The following is a 22,076-nucleotide window of genomic DNA, read 5'->3' on the forward strand; positions in this document are numbered from 1 at the left end:
TTTGCCAAGTGACTTAATTTGGCTAATCAATTAATTCTAAGACCAAATTTTTGGGCCCTTTTTTCAATTTTTTCAACAAACCATAAATAACCTAACAAAAGTCCCATGAAATGAAAACGTGAAAGTATCATTTCTCCCTCAATCTTCTTTCTTCTTTTTTTTTTGGTTAGACTCAATTTTTGCTCATCAATTTTTCTTTCAATTAACAAAACTCAGTTTTACTCACATTTTTTTTGCGAATTCAAAAAGATACTTTTTAAGATTCTATTTTCTATCCTTGTTCATTCAAATTATTTGAAAAGTAGAACAAAACAAGTAAATAAATTGAAAAATTATTAACTTAGAAAAGGGAAGAAACAATATTCTTCTCCACTTCTCTAATCTTCTCTAATGACTAATCACAACACTTTACTCTACTGTCCCCTGCTGCCATACTGGCGCTAGCCGGTGCAGCGAGCACTTCCGATATGTCTCCAGAAAACAATGGAAGAAGAGAGAAATTACATGAAAAAGAAAGTAATCGACATTAGCTACAAGTATGCTAATGATTTGCCTGCTTATGGTTCCAAAAATGGACTTCATAAAACGTGAGACTCGTATCAAATTGGGTGATCTCTTTAATTATTCCGTCTTTGAACTTTCTACTCATTCTGGTACACACGTTGATACTCCTGCATGCACATTTTAATCAGACCTTATTCGAGTCGGGTTATGACGTTCTTTCCCTCTATCTACCAACTTTGAATGGTAATGTTTCTGGAATCTAATTTGTAATTTTCTTGTATTTGGAGAGATAGGCTGAAGAAGTATTTGCGAAGGTGATAAACCTCTTGAATTATCCTAAATAGGAAAATTTGGAGGTTAAGAATTAGGGCAGATAGCCGAGTGTTGTATGTAGGCCTATTTACTCTTTTCTTTTTGGGACAAGGTACAAGTAATCTTGTAAACTATAACGGAAATTTAGAGACATAACTTAACTTAATTAAGGTCCTTTTACCTTTACAAACTAATATTTTTTTGTAATTTTGAACACCTTTTGGCTTACAGGGCATACTCTGTGACTCCATATAGTTAAAGCGTGTGAGAAATATTTGAATGCCACATAAGCCAAAAAGTCTAGAGGGTATTTGCGCTTTATGCCTTCCTTTTCCTCCTTCTAGTAGTTTCTTAGTATCTTGATAGTGTGTAGCCATATTTTTTTCCCTTGTAAATCGACTTTCTTTCTTTTGAGTGGACGATTTTTCATGAACAATTTCTCTACCTAGAAAGGTAAGGGTAAGATAATGCTATCATATTATACTGGATATGTTGTTGTTCAGATTTGACATACTGAATACACTTGTGGTTTCTGCCTATATATACTAGTGTTACCTGCAAATTAGCTGGGTTTTTATTTTCTTTTTGAAAAATTTGGCATATTTTTTATGTGAATGCATGCTAGTTCTTGTAGTGGACACCCCACGGCACAAGAATATTACATGTATGTTTCTAAAAATTATTTTGCACCAAATGATATAAATCTTATTGTTTCTCGCCCTTTTGTTCGTCAGCAGAAGTTATGAGGTCATTGAACATACCTCGGGGAGTGAAACGTGTTCTCTTCCGAACATTAAACACAGACAGGTACTTGTTCGTCTGTTTCGAATGCTAAAACTATCTACAGACGTTGTTTGTTAATCTTGTCATGTCGTTTTGTGTTGGATGTAATATTGTGAACATAAACTGATGTACAAGAAAGAATTTAATTCCTCCTATGCTTGCATTCACCTCAGACGGAGCAAAGTATTTGATACAGAATACTGATATCAAACTCGTTGGCATTGATTACTTATCTATTGCCATTAATCCCAAGGATGAGCTCGTTAAAGTTCATCAACTAATTCTGGATCCTAAAGTAAGTTTGTTTGCCTAATTTGATTGAGTTTAAGCTTTGTGCACCTCCACAACATAGTGATAACGCCTGCATACACTCTAATCTCCCCAGATCCCACTTGTGAGATTTCACGGGATATGTTATTATTGTTAAGCACATATAGAGTTATAACATGTTGGTAGTCCGTTAAGTTGAACTGATGTATCATTGTCAGTGTATAAACCTAAAATTTGATGTAAGATTGAAACCGTTTTTGATAAAGAAATGTCAATAGGTTTCTTGTTTATAAATGCATCAGGATATAATTCTAGTGAAAGGTCTCAACCTCGATGATGCAGTCCCGGGAGTCTATACAATTCACTGTCTACCGTTGAGGTTGGTTTATGGAGATGGTTCACCTACCAGGTGCATCCTCTTCCAGTGATCATTTTGGCTTAGCATGAGTGCATTTTAAAGCATAATAAAACACTCTTGCTTCCCTGTAACGTATGAGGATCAGAGAAATGACAATAACAAGAAGAATCGAATAAAAATATGTAGCGGTAATAAGCAATAAATGAAAAAGTATAAGAGATTAAAATTTATTATTAATCTTTATAAAACAATATGTCGTGAATCAAATTGACTCTGCAAGGGCGGCTATTAGAGACTTCTATTTGGAATTTAGGCCCAATAACCATTTTGTAGGAAAAACTACGTATCTATCCATACTTAACTATCACATATATATATTTTAACTCTACTTTAAAAATATTATATAGAATACCATTTTAAAAAAAATAATATACAATATTTATAAATAAAAATTAAATCAGATACACAATCCTTTTAAATATGATAATGAATAATTATTTTAAAATTACATCTCCTCAATTAGTTGAAACTACCAATTCAAATTAATTTTGCTTTATTCTTTTCGGTTGTTTCCCTTCCCAATCCCAAAACAAATACCTCGTGTATCCCACCATTACCCCTTTTTCTTCTCCTTCATTAAACGTTTGCTTCCCCTGTCACAAAAAAATATTATATTTCATTCTCACTCCCACACGTATCCCTTCTTATTTAACCATTTTTATTTCCTTTTGTATATGCTAAATTCATATCAAACTCTATATAATTAGCATTAGTTAAAGTGACAAAGTAAGATTATCTTCAGTTTTTTGTATTATATATTTGTTTTCAATTGTATCATGTATTTGATTTGATGGTTTAGATTTTTTCTAGCCAATTTATTGTAGGGTTTGTATTATTCGTATCTAAGTGTTTTGTTTATTGGATACATCATATATCGATAATAGATACATCAAATTAATGAATTTTATTATTTTAAGAGTAGTAAAATGAATTTTATTAAATTGCATTATCAAGATACATGTTTTTGTCTTTTATAAATGATATTAACGAATTTATTATTTTAAATACTAATAAAACGAAATTAATTAAAATAGATATACTCCTTGATTTCCGCCTTATATTAAGAAATTTGGTTATAACCAATTAATTCAAACAAAAAAAAATGTGTATCTCAATTTTAAAATTTTGGAAGATACATGTATCTCACGGATTCAAACCCATGTATCCTAAGTATGAAATATGGTAAAAGAAGTAATATTTAAAACTATTGGAAATGTAAGTAATTAGAACCTAAACTAATGAGATTTATGTAGTTCACCCCATTTTTTAAATAAGAGTAGGAGTTAGAAAAACGATTATGAAAATTATGTCAAAACTTTATCGCTCAGTTATCTCTCATCCTCTTTCTTTGTTGTGGTATCTCATCCCCTTCTAGTTACCTTCTTCTATATACTCTATTTGTAATTAGTATGTTAATACTTTGTTGTACGTATAATACGTTGTAATTTGTATCTCGTGAATATTATATACAAGTGTTTGTGTTGGGAATCGAGTTTGTTTTAACATATTTCCAGTATCAGAATTTAAAACTATTTTTTTAAAATAAAAAGGAAGTGTTAAAAGTTGGGGTGAGAGAGGCTCGAACTCTCTTTCCCTTTCTTTGTTGTGGTATCTCATCCCCTTCTAGTTACCTTCTTCTATATACTCTATTTGTAATTAGTATGTTATTACTTTATTGTGAGTATAATACGTTGAATTTGTATCCCACAAATATTATATATCAGTGTTTGTGTTGGGAATCGAGTTTGTTTAAACATATTTCCAATATCAAAATTTAAAACTATTTTTTTAAAATAAAAAGGAAGTGGTAAAAGTTGGGGTGAGAGAGGCTGGAACTCTCATCCCCTTTCTTTGTTGTGGTATCTCAACCCCTACCTTCTTCTATATACTCTATTTGTAATTAGTATGTTATTACTTTGTTGTGCATATAGTACGTTGGAATCTGTATCACGTGAATATTATATATAATTGTAAATCGAGTTTGTTTCAACATATTTCCAATATCAGAATTTAATACTGTTTTTTAAAAATAAAAAGGAAGTGTTAAATAAAAGTTGGGGTGAGAGAGGCTCGGACTTTCGACCTCAGGATTAAGACTGGCAAACGGACAGGACCGGGTCAACAGGACCGGTTTTATCGGTAACCGGACCGGTACCGGTTTTTTCTTACCGGATTTTCTTACCGGTACCGGATTTTACCGGACCGGTTTTACCGGAAAAGTGTCCCTGTTCCGCCCGGTCCGTTAGTAACCGGTTTGGAACCGGGTTGGACCGGTTTGGAACCGGGTCTTACCGGTTTTTCCATTTTTTTTTTAATTATTTTAATTATTATATAATATTATATATTTATATTAAAAATTCAATTGAAAACTTTAAAGTTTATAACTTTATATAAGTTTGAAATTAAATTTATATTTTAAAGTTTATATTGAATTTAAAGTTTCAAATTGAATTTAAAGTTTTATATTGAATTTAAAGTTTTTTAAACTTTATATTGAATTTAAAGTTTGAAATTACATTTAAACTTTAAAGTTTATATTGAATTTAAAGTTTTAATATAAACTTTTATTAAAATAATTAAAAATTAAATTTATAAAAAGACATGAATTAAATAGAAGAGACTATTATAAAAGAAAAAAATCAAGGCGAATAGCCGTATATTTATTCAAATAAATAAATTATACAATACAAATATTAGAAAGAGAATAAGAGTACATAATTTAGGAGGAATTGAATAGTAAATTAGTAATTATTATACTAACAATTCCAATTTTTTCTAAATTCTTTTTGTAAATTTTGTATCATTTGAAAAGAAAGATTTTTTGGAATTGGCATTTGTCGTTCTTCGTCCATTGCTTCCATGCCATCATCACTATTCTCACCAAATATTTCATCTATTTGGTCTTCTATATGGCTACTTAATAGTGGTAGTCCGGTGTTTCTTCTTTCGGCATTGACCCAATCTCGAAACAACACCGATATTTCCAAACTGTCCTTTGCTAATGAATATCGATGATCTCCAATCATAAATCTCGCTGCACTAAAGGCTTGCTCCGAAGCGACCGATGATGCTTGAATCGCTAGCACATCTCGAACAATCCTAGAAAGTGTCGGAAATTGTTTTTCACGATTCTTCCACCAATTTAATATTCGAGGTTGAAGTTCTCCTTCGTCACGCCTAATCTTTTCCCGTGCCTGGTTGAAATATAAATCAAAATCATTATTAGTTTCATCATCACTTTCAAGCTCAAGATATTCATCCATCATGTCATCTGTATCATCACTTTTAGGCTTAGAAGATGAAGGTTCAACTATTGGAATATTTTTTTCCATAACTTTATATGCATTATATAAATCTTTAACTTTTGTATAAATGCTACTTTTACATTGTTCAACACTAGGAGTTTCATCATCTTTAATTTCTAAATTTTTATAAATCTTTTCAACCATTCTTTGAACACCTCTTAATTTATAATTTGGGTTGAAAGTAGTAGCAGTCAAATAGATTTGAGGAATAGGGAAAAAATATTTTTTGAATTTTTCAATCATAAAAGCAACTGAATCTTTAAAATGTTCTTTTCCTTTATATTTAGCAAATTCAATTGAAATAGCACAAATGTTTACTAAAACAGAAGAAATAGTAGGATAGTATTGACCAGAACATTCATTTGTTGCTTTATAAAAAACTTTTAAAAAATCAATCAGTTCTTCAACATTTTGCCAATCTTCAAAGCCAATTCTTAAATTCGGATCCGCATTATGAGCATTAAAAACTAATTGTAGCGGTTCTTGATAAACATAAGCAACTTGAAGCATTTCAAATAAAGAATTCCATCTAGTGCATATTTCTTTTGGAATTTTTCTATATGCAAGTCCACATTCATTACAACGATTTTTAAATTCAGTAATTCTAGCTTTTACTTTAGCTTTAAAAATCCAATTACAAGCAAGTCTAATTTTTTCACAAGAAACTCCAAATTGAGAAATACCATCTTTTACTATTAAATTATAAACATGTGCGGCACACTTAATATGAAAACAACTATTATCAATTGGACAAAGTCTAATTTTTAAATAATCAACGGCACTTAAATTATTAGAAGCATTATCTAAAGCGACACTCATTATTTTATCACATATTCCATAATATTGTAAAATAGAGCCTACTTTTGATGCTATATAAGAACCGGTTTTATTTTCTTCAACATATTTATACGCTAATATTCGTTTTTGCATGTTCCATTCATGGTCAATCCAATGGACAGTAAGTGTAAAATAATCGTTACCATTAGGACTACGTCCCATATCAGAAGTAATAGATAACCTACCATCATAATAAGCAAATAAACAACAAAGAAAATGAGAATATTCTTTTTGATATTTAAAAAGATCACTTTTAATTGTATTTCTTGGAATACCTTCATAATCTGGGTTATATAATTCTCGAATATAATGAACAAAACCAGGATGAGAAGGAAATGAAAAAGGTAAACCACAAACAGCAACCATTTTAGCTAATTCTCTACGATCTTTTTCTTTACTATATGTGCGGTGTGTGCTTCGACTAGCCGGGTTAGACGTATTTAATACACTTTGAACCATATTAGAACCTCCAACACCCATAGAACTTTCGGGTATGGGTGTTCCATTTCTATTAGCTCTTTCTATATCATCTAGGCGAGCAAATTCTTTATTACACTTTCGTAAATGTGTTCTTAGTCGTCCCGTTCCCCCTTGCGTACCCGTAGTTACATGTTTCATTATCAATTTACATTTAGTGCACGTAACAGTAGTTTTCTCCTCATTTTGTATCAAAAATTTCCATACTAACGATCTTTTAACACGTACGGCGGCGACATTTGAAAAAGTAGGTAAAGAAGGGACTTCGGTAACCGGACTAGTCGGGGTAGGGGTCTCTTCATCTTCCTCATTTATTTCTACTTCTTCTTCTAATTCTTCTTCAAAATTAGTATAATGTCTATTTAAAGACTCATGATCTACTTCATTTTCAGAATTAAATTCAATAGGTCTTGGTGACGTAAAAAAAGTTTCATTAACACAAGTATAATCATTAGTATTAACTAAATATCTAGGTGGCAAATTTTTAGAACAAGAACTATTTATTCCTCCCTTTTTATTTTTTAATTCCGACATTGGTCTTTTACCACTATTTCTTTCCGAATTCATGTTAAAATTTAAAACAATTAAATATTAAGAGAAAAACAAGCAAAATAATATAATAAAAGAGATAAAACAACTAAATTAATAAACAAATAACAATTAAAGTTAATAGTTGGAACGAATGTACCAAACGTCTACGTAAATGTAGACGTATAACGAAAGCCGGATTTGATAGATGCCGATTGTAGCTTCCGAAATTCAAACTTCAACTCAATATCACAATATAATAATTAATAATTTATGAGAGATTTATAATTGAGAGTTTGAGACTTTGAGAGATTGTATAAGAATGTATAAGTATTGAATTTGTGATTTAAAATTGAAAAAAATGGTATATTTATAGTGTAAATGGGTTAGAAGGGGGTGGGGGGTCATATTTGACCGTTTTGGGCCCCAGCCCAACGGCTAGAAGGGCCCAACGGTAATAAAACGGTAATATTAAAAATATATAAAAAAAAAAATAAAAAATCCGGCTAAACCGGTCCTTACCGGATTGGACCGGACCGGAACCGGTTCTTACCGAACCGGTTCAACCGGATAAAAAACCAGGAACCGGTCCGGTACCCGGTTCTGTATACTAAAAGACCAGTTCCTTACCGGTTCAACCGGTACCGGACGGACCGGTACGGGAACCGGATTGGAACCGGACCGGACCGGCCAAAAACCGGTCCGTTTGCCAGCCTTACTCAGGATTACTCAGAAGCTATGAGACCTACGCACTAGCAAACTGCGCCACCACCCCTTGTTGCTTTTATTATTAATATATGTAATAACTCCACAAAACGCCCTTTACTAAAGATTGTTTTATACTTGGGACTCAAAACAAAAACTTTTACTCTCTCCAGTTAAAAACAAAAAAAAAACTTAATTTGACTTGACTCAAAATTAATGAAAACAAAGAAGACTTTTAAATCTTGTGATAATAAATTAAAGTTATGTCAAACATATAAAATTATTCTTTAATCTTGTGGCTTTAAGCATGTTATGTGAAAACTCAAAGCAAAATGTTAACAAAAAAAAAGCATTTTTTAAACAGACTTCAATCATTCTTTTGAAAAGGAGGGAATAACTACTAGCAAGAGTCAAGAGAGATTACTTCTGCGAGAACAGAAATACTTCACTTTTATATTAAATAATACAACATCTAATTGCAACAACTAATTAAATTCGTAAAATCACTTCTTTCTTTTACGAGGGAGTAGAGTCCTTAAATAATTGATAATTTTATGTAATATATATTAAAGCATATTGAAAATTTGAAGAAAAGCAGTATTTTGCTTTTATACCAAAATCTTTCAGAAGGAAGAAGTATGAAACAAAATTATTGCTGTTATTAAATGGATCTTTTCTTTCTCAAATATAAAACTACTTTTTTGAAAAAAATTATCTAAATCTTTGATATCTTTGAAACATGAATATATTGGGAAAGATGCAATCAAATTATTGACCTCAAAATAACAAATAAAATCATCATGTTGGGCCTGTGCATCTAAATAAATAGACATTTATATTTGATCCAAGCTATCAATTCGACACTTCAAATTAGACAAACTTACATGTTTAGGTTCATCAAAAACAATTATGTACGTATATTTGACGATTATTATGTGGATGAAAAATCATACAATAAAAAAATTATTTTCGTTCATCAATACGTTATTAAATGATCAATTTGACACTTGTAATTAATTTAATCATGCAACGAGGCCAAACGCTATAACATACGTATCCAATAGCTCCCTACAAATTTTAAAAACACCAAACAAAGAAACAAACCCTTCACCATATCACATGCAAACAGAATTTCCCTCCGTTTTAAAATATGTGGTATTTCTTTTTTGTTTTTGGAATTTTAAGATAGAATTGATCTTGTTCTTTTAAAATTATTCTTATTTATAAACAAAAAATTATATAATTAGACATACTTTAATATCATATATTATTATAACCTATACTATTATACGTATCTCATCACTAGTTTTTATATTGTACTGGCGCTTGTCTTTCTGGCAAACGTCGCTGGGGCAGTGAGCCCTTCTGATCTCAAGAAAATAATGGAAGAAGAGAGAAGTTACGTGAAAAAAGAAAGTAATTGACATTAGCCACAAGTATGCTCATGATAGCTTATAGTTCCAAAAATGGACTTGGAAACTTCATAAAACTTGAGACTAGCATCAAATTGGGTGATCTCCCTAATTATTCGGTCTTTAAACTTGCAACTTATTCTGGTACAAGCGTTGATGCTCCTGCACATTTCAATCAGACCTTATTCGAATCGGGTTATGACGTTATTTCCCTCCATCTACCAACTTTGAATGGTAACGTTTCTGACATCTAATTTTTAAATTTTCTCGTATATGGAGTGATAGGCTGAAGAAGTATTTGCAGAGGTGATATATTTTTAAATTATGAATGTTGTAGCAACTTTATTTGGGATGCAGCCCTATTTCCTTTTTTCCTTTTCGGATAAGGCACAAGTAATTCTAAACTATGACCGAAATCCAGAAACAAAACTTTAACTTAATTAAGGTTCTATTACCTTTTCAAACTTTTTTTTTGTAATTTGAACACCTGTTAGCTTACGTGGCTCACTCCGTGACTCCACCTAGTTGAGGCGCGTGAGAGATATTTAGATATCACATAAGCAAAAAAAGCGTACAAAGTTACAAAAAAATTTTGTTTAGTGGTAATAGAACCTTAGTTTAGTTAAGATGTGACTATGAGATTCAGTTATAGTCTAAACGGTATTTGTGCCTTATCCCTTTCTTTTTTTCCTTACTAGTAGTTTCTTAGTTGATAGTGTGTAGTCATATTCTTTTTCCTTGTAAATCGACTTTTTTTCTTTTGAGCGGAGAATTTTTTAGGAACAATTTCTCTACCTAGAAAGGTATGTGTAAGATAATGAGATTATATTATTCTGGATAAGTTGTTGTTCAGGTTTGACATATTGAATGCTAGGGATGTGCAAAAACCGAACCAAAAATAATGTTATTGTGTTATTATTATTGAATTACTGGGTTATTGAGTTTTTAAAAAAACTTATTGGATTATTGGTTCGATATCAGATTTTACTATTGGGTTCACTACAAAAAAAACACTTAAACTGTGGGGGCTAAAATTACATATTGCAGGGCTTAGTAACCCCTAGGGCTGGCAAGGGGACGGGGACGGGGAAGGGGACTGGGGGGACGGGACGAGACGGGGGACGGGGAGAGGGGATTTGATACGGGACCGGGATTTGGGGGACAAAAATAAGTCCCATCCTGTCCCACTATATATACGGGATGGGATGGATTTGGGGGGACGGGACGGGACGGGACGGATGGGACGTGGGATTTTTTTTAAAAATACTTATATATTTGTATTGAAATTACACGTCTTTAGCTAATAAATTTTAAATTTAATTTTTGATTTTCAAATATCAAAATAAATTTTCAAATTTAAAGTTTCAATTTTCAAATTTCAAGATTCATGTTTCAAATTTCAAGTTTCAACTTTAAAGTTTTAAATTTCAAATTTGAGAAGTTTAAATTTGTAATTAAATATTTTAAAGTAATGTAAATTGTAAACTTTAAATTAAGTATTTTAAAATTAGTTTAGTACTTTAGTATATATTTAATTGTATATATTAAAATTAAAATGCAAAACAATAATTGTATAAAAAAACTTGAACAAAAGTTAAAACCTTCAAATTTATTCAATAGAACTTCGAAGTTACAATTAACAAATATTAGTGGAGTAACTAATCTACGCAGCCACCTTCTAGGAAGGGTTCTGTTTCAATAAGTTCTCATACTTAAAACTAATATTTGTTACAGATATTAGATGAGTAACTAATTTTACGCAGCCACCTTCTAGGAAGGGTTCTGTTTCAATTAGTTCTCGAATCTAATCTAAAAATATCTGTTTTCTCCTTTAAAATTTAATTCTAATTGTCGCATCATATCGATGGTGATATCCTCCGGTGTTGGGAAACTTGCTAGAAATTCTTGTGCCTCTAATTCATCATCACTGCACTCAATTTGTGTTTTGATCCAACTTGCTTGTTTTTTACTTAACTTTGGCAAATTGTTATTCCTCCTTTCAGCATTGCACCAGTCTCTAAATAAAATTACTGTTTCCAAACTGTCTTCCGCCAATGAATGTCTATGATCACCAATTTGAAACCTTGCCGCACTGAAAGCAGCCTCCGATGCAACTGATGAAGCTTGAATAGCTAGAACATCACGAACCATTTTGCTCAAAGTTGGAAATGCATCGCTTCGCCTACTCCACCATCCTAATAAATCTTCATTGCCATATTTGATTTCCAATACTTCTAAAGATTGATTAAGATATTCTTCAAAATCATCACTATTAGTAGAATTAAGACCAAGAAAACCTCGCATATAAGTTGAAATTGGAAGTGACAAATCAATCTCAACATTAGAAGTTTGACCAACTTCTTTTTGAAAATTTTCCGTAGTTCTATATTTTTCATACAACAGTTTTGCTTCTACTTTTATGCTAGACTAACACGTTTGACAATTTGAAATTTCTTCCGGTAAAATTTCTAAAGCTTCATAAAAAGTGTCAATAAGGCCTTGCAGACCTTGTAATTTATAAGCAGGATGAAGTAAAGTAGCCGTTAAAAAAACTTGAGGAATAGGAAAAAAATATTTTTAAAATTTTTCAATCATACCTTCAATTGCAACTTTAATTTTTTTTTATATATTTACAAAATTGAATTGAAAGAGCACAAATATTTATTAATACGGATGAAATAGTAGGATAATAAATTCCCGAAAACATGTTAGTAGCATCATAAAAAAGTCTTAAAAATTGTAATAGTGCTTTAGTTTCTTCCCAATCTTCATCACAAATTCTATCTAATGGCTCAGCATTATGAGCATTAAAGACCATTTGTATGGGTCTTCTATATTTGTAAGCAACCGAAAGCATTTCGTATAGAGAATTCCACCTTGTTTTAATATGTTTTGAAATTTTTCTAGGTGACAATACACATAGTAAACAACGTTCATTAAATTCCCTGATTCTAGCAGTATTGTTTGTATGAAAAATCCAGGTAACAGCGTATTCAACTTTTTACACTACCACAATCAAATAATGAAATACCATCTCGTACAACTAAATATAATATATATGCAACACATCTAACATGAAAAACATTATTGTCAATTGGACATAATCTAACTTTTAACATTTTAGCAGCGTTTGTATTATTAGATGCATTATCTAATGCGACAGACATTATTTTATCTATAATAATGTAATAATCTAAAACACTTAAAATATTTGAAGCTAAATATGCACCGATTTTTTTCTCTATACATAGTTTATAACTTATAATCTTTTTTGCAAATTCCAATTATGATCAATCCAATGTGCAGTAATAGTTAAATAATCATTTTCATTAACACTACGACCCATGTCCGAAGTTACAGACACTCTACTATCTAATATGCTAAATATACAACGAAGAAATTGACAATGTTTACCTTGAAATTCAAAAACATCATATTTAACAGTATTTCTTGAAAAGCCTCTATAATTCGGATTATAAGTTTGTTGAATATATTCAATAAAACCGGGATTTGAAGGAAAACTATAAGGCAAACCACAAACAGAAACCATTTTAGCTAAATTTTCCCGATCTAATTCCTTATTATATTTACGTTGTGTTATTGGACCAGCGGGGTTAAAAGGATCTAATGTTCCTTGAACCATGTTAGAAGCCCCTATCGATGCATTACCGCTTATATCTAATTCATTAATTGAAATTTCCTTTTTTCTATTGGCTAATGCTTTAGCTTCTTTATATTGAATCGGCACACAAGATAACAAATGTCTATTTAATCCCCCCGTTCCACCTTGGCCCCCGCCTTGTTTATGTTTAAAATGTTGCTTACACTTATTACAAATAACAACACTATTTTCTTTATCGAAAGTCATAAATTGCCACACAATAGAAGTTTTAGGTCGTTGATACTTCACCTTCTCCCTTGTGGGAGATATAAGGGGTGGATGTCCAAAATTTTGCTCCGGTAAATTGATAGTATCATTTGGAACTTCTGTCACTGGACTAGTAGGTGTTTCTTCTAACTCCTCTTCTCACAAATCAGCTTCTACTTCTTCACCTGAATTTTCATCAACGTTAGGATTAATATTACCATAACGTCGTTCTAAACTTTCGTGATCGAGTTGAACATTTAAATCAATATCATAAGGAGTATCATCAACATAAGTAGAATCATTTATGTTAAATCTAACTCTACTCGTTGATTTAGATGAAGTACCACCACTTTTACTACTCTTTTTTTCTTTACTATTTTTTTAACCATAATTAAATAATTTAAAAAGTCTACTTTCTTCGTTATCTTGTGCTTTCTCTTTTTCTTTACCGCTATTTTTTTTTGCTAGAACTCATACTTAATTATATATAAAGTGTAATATAAAAATAATAATAACACAAAAGTAAAGACGAAAAATAAAATATAAATATTATAAAACGAATGTACCAAACGTCTGCGTTAATGGCAGACGTTAAACCGATTGTTGAAACTTGTGGTTTGTTGTAACTTGTAATTTGAAACTCCAACCAATACTTGATAACAAATATGAGATAATAGAATTATATTTATTGATATAATATGAAAATTTCGAATTGAAAATTGAAATATATGGATTATAATAATATGAGAATTAAAATGGAATAGAAATTAAGATTGACACTTGAGAGTTGAGAGGATATAGAAATAGATGAGAGAAATGAGAATAGATGATTTTGTAAGAAATAGTACAAGATAGGTGTATTTATAATATTAAAAATGGGTTAAAGTGTAATTATTATAACTTGAGGGTTTAAAATAAAGTTTTAAAAGTAAGGGGGTGGTAGGGGGTGTTTGGGAACACAAAAAGGGGCAAAAATCCGTTGGGGGGCCCACTAGCCGTTTCCCCAACGGATCTAAAAGGTAAATTTTTTTAAATTTTTTTTTAAAAAAAAAAGAACAGAGGGGATCCCGCGAACCGGCCGATTCAACCGGGCCTGGACCGAGCCAGGTCGACCGGGACGCAGGGGTGAATCGGCCCCTGACCGGTCCCCTCATCCCCCACCCCTTAAACCCCCTAAACCCTAGGGGACAAGACGGATTCGAATCGGAGCGGGTCGGGAAACGGGCTGGGGCGGGACATCCCGGTCCCTTGCCACCCCTAGTAACCCCACAATTCAGTGTTACGGCAGTTGAGAGAACCCACAAATAGGTGCGCCACATTTAAGTCCCGTTTTTTTTTTTTTATCAACCCCTATTTCCATTAACAGGGGTTTATTAGTGAGTGTTTAAACCCCAGAAATGTATATTAGTAAAACTGCAGATCAAGTTCTAGGAGTCAAAACCCCCACAAATCATGAATTTATATTAGGAACAACATGTGTTCTAACCGTTTACATGTAACTTTAAGAGAATTATGCTAGAAAAATTTTATTTTAAATATTAATGACTAATTAACATGCACATCATAGTCAAACCTAAAAGTGCTTATTAGCATTAAGTAATAACAAAATACCTCATAAACACAAAAATGTATCATAAAGTGTACTACTAGTTTTACAAACTAAATTGGAACATATCTTTCACTTCAACCATTACTATTAGAAGAAACTTCAAATCACTACAAAAACTGTCGAATCAAACTTCCAGCAAAATGAAAGTTACTTTCAAAACAACTATTCTGCACCACAGATCCCTCAGCTTGCTCTACATGAAAGCATAAGTTCAGTCAGTAGAACATACAAGAGAAAAATTACAGAGAATAGGAAATAGATGTTACCAAAGACATCAATGAAATTATAGAGAATGATGAAAACATGGAAAGACTTTGAGTTGCATATTCTACTCTATCAAATGCCAGACTTTGAGTTATATGATTTAGAGAATCATCAACTAGCAGAAACATCAGCAACTAAAAGACTGATGCCATGGTAATTGAACAGAAATTTAACTTTACTGTATGATGCTGGTGATGTCGCAACAAAGTTTTGAGCAACATACATCAAACCATCTTCCACATATTTGTTCACCTTCCAAACAACAAAGCTGAATCCATTAGGACCACCTGTATTTTAGTTGCATCAGAGAGAAACATTGGCTAAAAGTGGAGGTGAAAATGTACGAGAAAATCAGCAAGTCCAAGTCCGTCAAAACTTGGACCATCTCCAGAAATATACCATTTTTGTTCACACTATAAACATGTGGACAAAAATAACAATAACGTCTCAATCCCAGACATAATTATTCTAGAGAAACACACGCAAGAACATTCAAGTTTGAGTGTGTCAAACTATTTACCATAAACACTGATCGATCCCATGAGCTTCCAGCTCTTCCACTATTTCACGAGGAATGGAGGGAAGTAGAGACATTGCAATGAGTATGGACATTACAATGTATTCCTATGCCAAAGATTCAGTTGAGTATGAGGGTCGACATTTTAAAAAAAATATACTTTTTTTTGGTAAACATATTCCAAAATGTGCATCTAGTTATGTACAACTATTCTAGTAGATAGAAATTAGATAGAGGGTGACATACAAGGGTGACTAATGTGACAGTAAAGCAGAGGAATGTTCTTTAATAAGAGAAGAAATACTTCTATCTTAGCAAGAAGAAATAAAATGGTGTAGATAGCCAAGACCATCAACATCACTCATATCTGCGCTGCATCCCATGAATCAAGACACCAACACTTATAGTTGCATCTTGATATCTCTAAGAGCTCTTCAGGCGTCCTGCTATCCTGTGCCATGATTTTCCCGAAGAAGAAAGGTATACTAGGAACACACAATTATACCTGATTCAAGATTTCATCGTTTGATTGGAAGTCCAAAATTAGCCGAAATGGTGAAAAACTTCATCAGATATGGACTGATGTCCATATTATCAAACAATGGTCAAGCAATGCTGCTCATAATTAATTTAGTTATAAATCTTATCCAAAAACGAATGGTCAAAACTTGCCTCGTCTATGCAACACTTCATCAAGCTCTTCTTTCCACTTTCTTTTCCTCTCAGAGAAGCTTGCAACAATAACAATTATTCAGTCTCAATAGACAATGAAACTAAAATTAGTCAGAAAAGAAGAATAACACAATGCATTATCTACCTTGAATGCAATGTGCATATACTGAAGCTACAGACAAGACCACACAATTCCTTTAAGAATCTGCCTACAAGACTAATTATATGCAACTTGTTTTTTTTTTTAACAATTCTAAGTCATTTTTCATGAAACTATATATAGTAATTTCAATTACTTCTTGTCTTTGCATCATAATCCTAGCTTATTTATGTCATATGTTGTAAATTAGGTCTTCCTTTTTTAAGAAAATATTGGGGATATCATAGTGAAAATTTTAAACAAACTAACCATAAAGGAAGTGTGAAGAAAAGGGCGTGCTTCCTGATGCTCCTGTAACAAATGGATGCTGTGCGCAGTTAGAAAAAACAAATGTAATTGTTGAACTTGTTTAATTACCCGAACTTGTAGGAAACTTTGCACCATAATCCATATAGATCCTATATTATTTAAACAAATCAGAAAAATGTTTTGATTTGTATTGATAGTCTTCTAGAACTTTCGAATTTCAAGTCTTATATTTAGATAACTATACAAAACAACTACTGTTACAACCTCAAGCCCAAACCAGAGAACTACTTTTTTGGTCAAAATGCATTAACTAAATACAATTTATAGGTGCAAAGTTATAGCATCAGTGAAGCATGAATGAATTAAGAGTATACCTGACATGCAAATGATAAGAGTATTCTTTTGGATGCTACCTTCTCGGTAGGGAGTCAATTCATGCTTCCGCAACTGATGTGGGGCATCAAGTGGTGGCAACGAAACCTGAAAACAATAGTTCATTTGAGATCACAAATCACAAAACTTGATTAAATTTAAGCCTGTTTAGTTTGGATTATTTGGCTGAACTAAATTAGTAAACCTCATCAAACAGTGCCGTCTTTTTATCAGTAAAATAGTGTTAATCAATTGAAAAATACACAGAACATGAGAAATCAATGTTGAAAATTGAACATGAATTCCTAACCTTTTTGCAACTATCTATTGCTTCTCTTGGCACAAATTCAGTATCTAAGTTTCATGAAAAGAAAATGTGAGTTAGAAGGGCAAATTACAACAAATTCTCGAGTGAAAGTAGAACCAGGAACAATCGGAATCATAAGCAGAAAGAAGCTGATACATTCAATATTTGCTGGCTTGACAAATAATCAAATAATCAGATAAAACTCAAGTCCAATACAAAAACCTCAAACAATCAGAAAAAACCCCAAAATAATTGTAGAGATCTCATATAAGCCGATAGAATACAAACTTTACCTCCATGCATCTATAAATACATAAAAAATGAACTTAGACGGTGAATACAAGTATACACCCAGTAATTGTGTACAAAGCTTTCCAATCAGAGATTCAATCTCCGGTGAAATCAATCAACTATGAAGATTGAGATGAGAAAAATCAAATACATGAGGGAAGAGGAAAATAATTACCTTGAAATGGTGAAGAAGTGGAGGAGGAGTAGCGGAGAAGCGAGGAGGAGTCGCGGAGGAATAGCAGAGAAGTGAGAAGTGAGAGAAATACTTCGTATTTTGAGACGTTTGTATATTTTGCATTATAATTTTCTTTTTCAATTGCGGAGGCAACCCCCCGTATTTAGTCATATTTTCCGACAGTAACGCAACCCCCACTATTTAATATAATTTGGGGGTTGCATCTAAACCCACTCTATTAAACCCCTGGAATTTAGGCCTTTTTTTTTTAGTGGTTATTAGGTAAATTGATAATTTAATAAGACGATAATGATTTATAATTTTATTTTTGTTAATTATTTTATATTAATAATTTAATATATAATTAGGCACTATAACTATATCAAATAATTTAAAATTTTCATATTATGTTTTGGTGGTAACATGTAATTATAGTCTTCGTGCTATATTTTCTCTTATTGATGCAATTGTCATTATCTTTTTTGTTTGACTATAAATGCATTTAGAGAAGTGAGAAGACATAAAATATTTTGCAGATATTTTTTTATTGGGTAAACCAAAAATCGAACCGATAATGATAAAAAACCGATAAGTTGAAAACCGATAAAGAATATCTTATTGGTTGCTATTGGGTTAGCATATTTAAAAACAAAAAAACCACAAAATCAAGCCGATAATACATAAAACCGAACCGAAACGACCGACCGATGCATATTGAATATACTTGTGGTTTCTGCTTATGTATACTAGTCTTACTTGCAATTTAGCTGGGTTTTTATTTTCTTTTTGAAAAATATGACATATTTTTGGTGTTAATGCAGGTCCAGTTCTTGTAGTGGACACACCACGGGACAAGAATATTACTGGTATGTTTCTAAAAATTATTTTGCACCAAATGATATAAACCTTATTGTTGCTCGTCCTTTTTGTTCGTCAGCTGAAGTTATGAGGTCATTGAACATACCTCGGGGAGTGAAACATGTTCTTTTTCGAACATTAAACACAGATAGGTACTTGTTTGCCTGTTTCAAAGGCTATAACTATCTACAGACGTTGTTTGTTATTTCGTCACGTCGTTTTGTGTTGAATGTAAATTGTGAACATAAACAGGAGGCTGATATACAAGAAGGAATTTGATTCGTCATATTCTGCATTCACCTCAGACGGAGTAGAGTATTTGGTACAAAATACTGACATCAAACTCGTTGGCATTGATTACTTATCTGTTGCCATTAATCCCAAGGATGAGCTCGTTAAAGTTCATCAACTACTTCTGAATCCTAAAGTAAGTCCATTTGCCTAGCTAATACAATTGAGTTTAAGTTTTGTGCACGTCCATAAGATAGTGGTAATGCCTGCTTACACTTTACTCTTTCCAGACCCAACTTGTGGGATTTCACAGGATATGTTGTTGTTGTTGTTGTTAAGCACATATAGAGTAATATAACCTGTTGCTAGTCTGTTAAGTTGAACTGATGTATCATTGTCAGTATATAAAACCTAAAATTTGATGTAAGATAAAAAACCGCTTTGATAAAGAAATGTCAATAGGTTTCTTGTTTATAAATGCATCAGGATATTAATCCAGTGGAAGGTCTCAACCTCGATGATGCAATCCCGGGAGTTTATACAATTCATTGTCTACCGTTGAGGTTGGTTCATGGAGATGGTTCACCTACTAGGTGCATCCTCTTCCAGTGAACATTTTGGCTTAGCATGAGTGCATTTTAAAGCATAATAAAACACTCTTGCTTCCCTGTAACGTATGAGGATCAGAGAAAGGGCAATAACAACAAGAATCGAATAAAAAATGTAGCGAAAATAAGCAATAAATGAGAAAGTAATTCGACTCTGTAAGGGCCTACGGGTTATTAGTGACTTTTATTTGAGATCCAGGCCAATAACCATTTGTTAAATAAGATTAGGAGTTAGAAGAATAGTTATGAAAATTATGTCGAAGCTTTGACTTTCAGTTATCTCTCATCCCCTTTCTCTGTTCTGGTATCTCATTCCTTTCTAGTTATCTTTTTCTATGTACTTTATCTGTTCTTCTATATACTCTATCTGTAATTAGTATGTTATTACTTTGTTGTGCATATAATACGTTATAATTTGTATCCCACAAATATTATATATGAGTGTTTGTATCAGAATTTATATGTTGTAATTTGTATCCCTTGAATATTATTGTATATATCAGTGTTTGTACCAGAATTTAAAACTGTTTTTTTTAAAATAAAAAGGAAGTGTTTGTAATTTAAAACTGTTTTTTTAAAATAAAAAGGAAGTGTTTACAATTTGTATCCCATGAATATTATTATATATATATCAGTGTTTGTATCAGAATTTAAAACTGTTTTTTAAAAATAAAAGAAAGTGATAAAAAGTTGGGGTGAGAGAGGCTCGAACTCTCGACCTCAGGATTACTCAGAAGCTATGAGACCTACGCGCTAGCCAACTGCGCCACCACCCCTTGTTGCATCTACTATTAATTTATGCAATAACTACACAAAACGTCCTTTACTAAAGATTCTTTTATACTTAGGACTCGAAACAAAAAAAACATAATTTGAATTGACACGAAATTAAGGATACGAAAAAGACTTTTGAATCTTGTGATCATAAATTAAAGTTATGTCAAATATATAAAATTGTTCTTTAATCTTGTGACTTTAAACATGTCATGTGAAAACTCAAAGCAAAACGCTCCAAAAAAAGAAAAGGTCATTTTTTTAAACAGACTTAAATCATTCTTTTAAAAAGAAGGAAATAACTACTAGCAAGAGTCATGAGATATTACTTTTGCGAGAATAGACATACTTCACTTCTAAATTAAATAATACAACATCTAATTGCAACAACTAATTAAGTTCGTAAAATCACTTCTTTCTTTTATGACTGAGTTGATAATTTTATGTAATGTATATAAAAGAATATTGAAAATTTGAAGAAAAGCAGTATTTTGCTTTTATACCAAAATCTTTCAGAAGGAAGAAGTATGAAACAAAATTATTGCTGTTATTAAATGGATCTTTTTTTTCTCAAATATAAAACTACTTTTTTGAAAAAAATCATCTAAATCCTCGATATTTTTGAACCATGAATATATTGGGAAAGATGCAATCAAATTATTGACCTCAAAATAACAAATAAAATCATCATATTGGGCCTGTACATCTAAATAAATAGATATTTATATTTGATTTAAGCTATCAATTCGACACTTCAAATTAGGCAAACTTATATATTTAGGTTTGTCAAAAACAATTGGGAAAATTGTATAAAATAGCAAACTAATAACCTAAATTAAATGGAATAGCTAGGGTTTGATTTAATTGTGCTCCATAGCAAACATTATCTAAAATTTGCCAGCGTCTCTCTCCCAGGAATCTCGCTCGCCACTCTCCATTCTCGCTCGCCTCTCTCGCTTTATACACAGAAGTGTATAATTCTGTTTCTGTTTTGTATAAAGCGAGAAAAACATATATCTTCTTGCTATACACTTATAATTATGCAATATACATACATTTTAATTCGATTCAACTATATGCAAAGCAAATTATACAATTTCAGCGAAATAGGCCAACGAATTATACAATTTAGGCCAGCGAATTATACAATTTAGGTCAGCGAATTATACACTTTTATATGTATAGCGAATTATACAGTTTTTATGTTTGCTATGGAGCGCAATTATGCAAAGTTTGCTATATTATACAAATATGAATTTTTTGTTTGCTATATGTGAAAGTTGCCCAAACAATTATGTACGTAGATTTGACAATTATTATGTTGATGAACGATCATACAATAGAAAAATTATTTTCGTTCATTGATAAGTTATTCGATGGTCAATTTGACACTTGTAATTAATTTAATCATGCAACGAGGTCAAACGCTATATACATACGTATCCAATAGCTCCCTACAAATTTTAAAAGCCAAATAAAGAAAACAAACCCTTCACCATATCACAAGCAAACAAAATTTCCCTCCGTCTTAAAATATGTGGTATTTCTGTTTTGTTTTTGGAATTTAAGA

The 22,076-nt window shown here is 31.6% G+C and overlaps 1 protein-coding gene, 1 non-coding gene and 2 pseudogenes across 2 annotated transcripts; 2 read left to right on the top strand and 2 right to left on the bottom strand.

Moving 5' to 3' along the window:
• Nucleotides 1–571: 571 nt before the first annotated feature.
• LOC107001372 lies at nucleotides 572–2,297 on the top strand (annotated as a pseudogene).
• A 6,992-nt stretch (nucleotides 2,298–9,289) lies between these two features.
• Nucleotides 9,290–19,736, top strand: LOC107001374 (annotated as a pseudogene).
• Nucleotides 14,984–18,161, bottom strand: LOC107032311. The gene is made up of 7 exons (XM_027912053.1): nucleotides 18,036–18,161; nucleotides 17,573–17,616; nucleotides 17,265–17,370; nucleotides 16,891–16,948; nucleotides 16,482–16,540; nucleotides 15,467–15,579; nucleotides 14,984–15,221 (listed from the first exon to the last, which is right to left on the bottom strand). Exons 3-7 carry the CDS (start codon nucleotides 17,269–17,271, stop codon nucleotides 15,153–15,155), a joined length of 306 nt encoding a protein of 101 aa, XP_027767854.1. The 5' UTR covers nucleotides 17,272–17,370; nucleotides 17,573–17,616; nucleotides 18,036–18,161; the 3' UTR covers nucleotides 14,984–15,152.
• Nucleotides 19,737–20,423: 687 nt separating the features above from the next.
• On the bottom strand, nucleotides 20,424–20,508 carry TRNAM-CAU. The gene is given in 2 exon segments: nucleotides 20,424–20,459; nucleotides 20,471–20,508. It is a non-coding gene; the product is annotated as a tRNA-Met (tRNA).
• Nucleotides 20,509–22,076: the final 1,568 nt, after the last annotated feature.

The sequence above is a fragment of the Solanum pennellii genome, chromosome 10 (genome assembly GCF_001406875.1).
Source record: "Solanum pennellii chromosome 10, SPENNV200".
NCBI lineage: Eukaryota > Viridiplantae > Streptophyta > Magnoliopsida > Solanales > Solanaceae > Solanum > Solanum pennellii.

Bases quoted from the DNA above. Each gene is read 5' to 3' on its own strand.
- LOC107032311 (XM_027912053.1), bottom strand. The intron at 16,541-16,890 runs GTTAGTTTGTTT...TATTGTTGCAAG, and splicing joins TTCTTCACACTTCCTTTATG to CTTCTCTGAGAGGAAAAGAA. The intron at 15,580-16,481 runs GCAAGTTTTGAC...ACTAAAATACAG, and splicing joins TGAAGTGTTGCATAGACGAG to GTGGTCCTAATGGATTCAGC.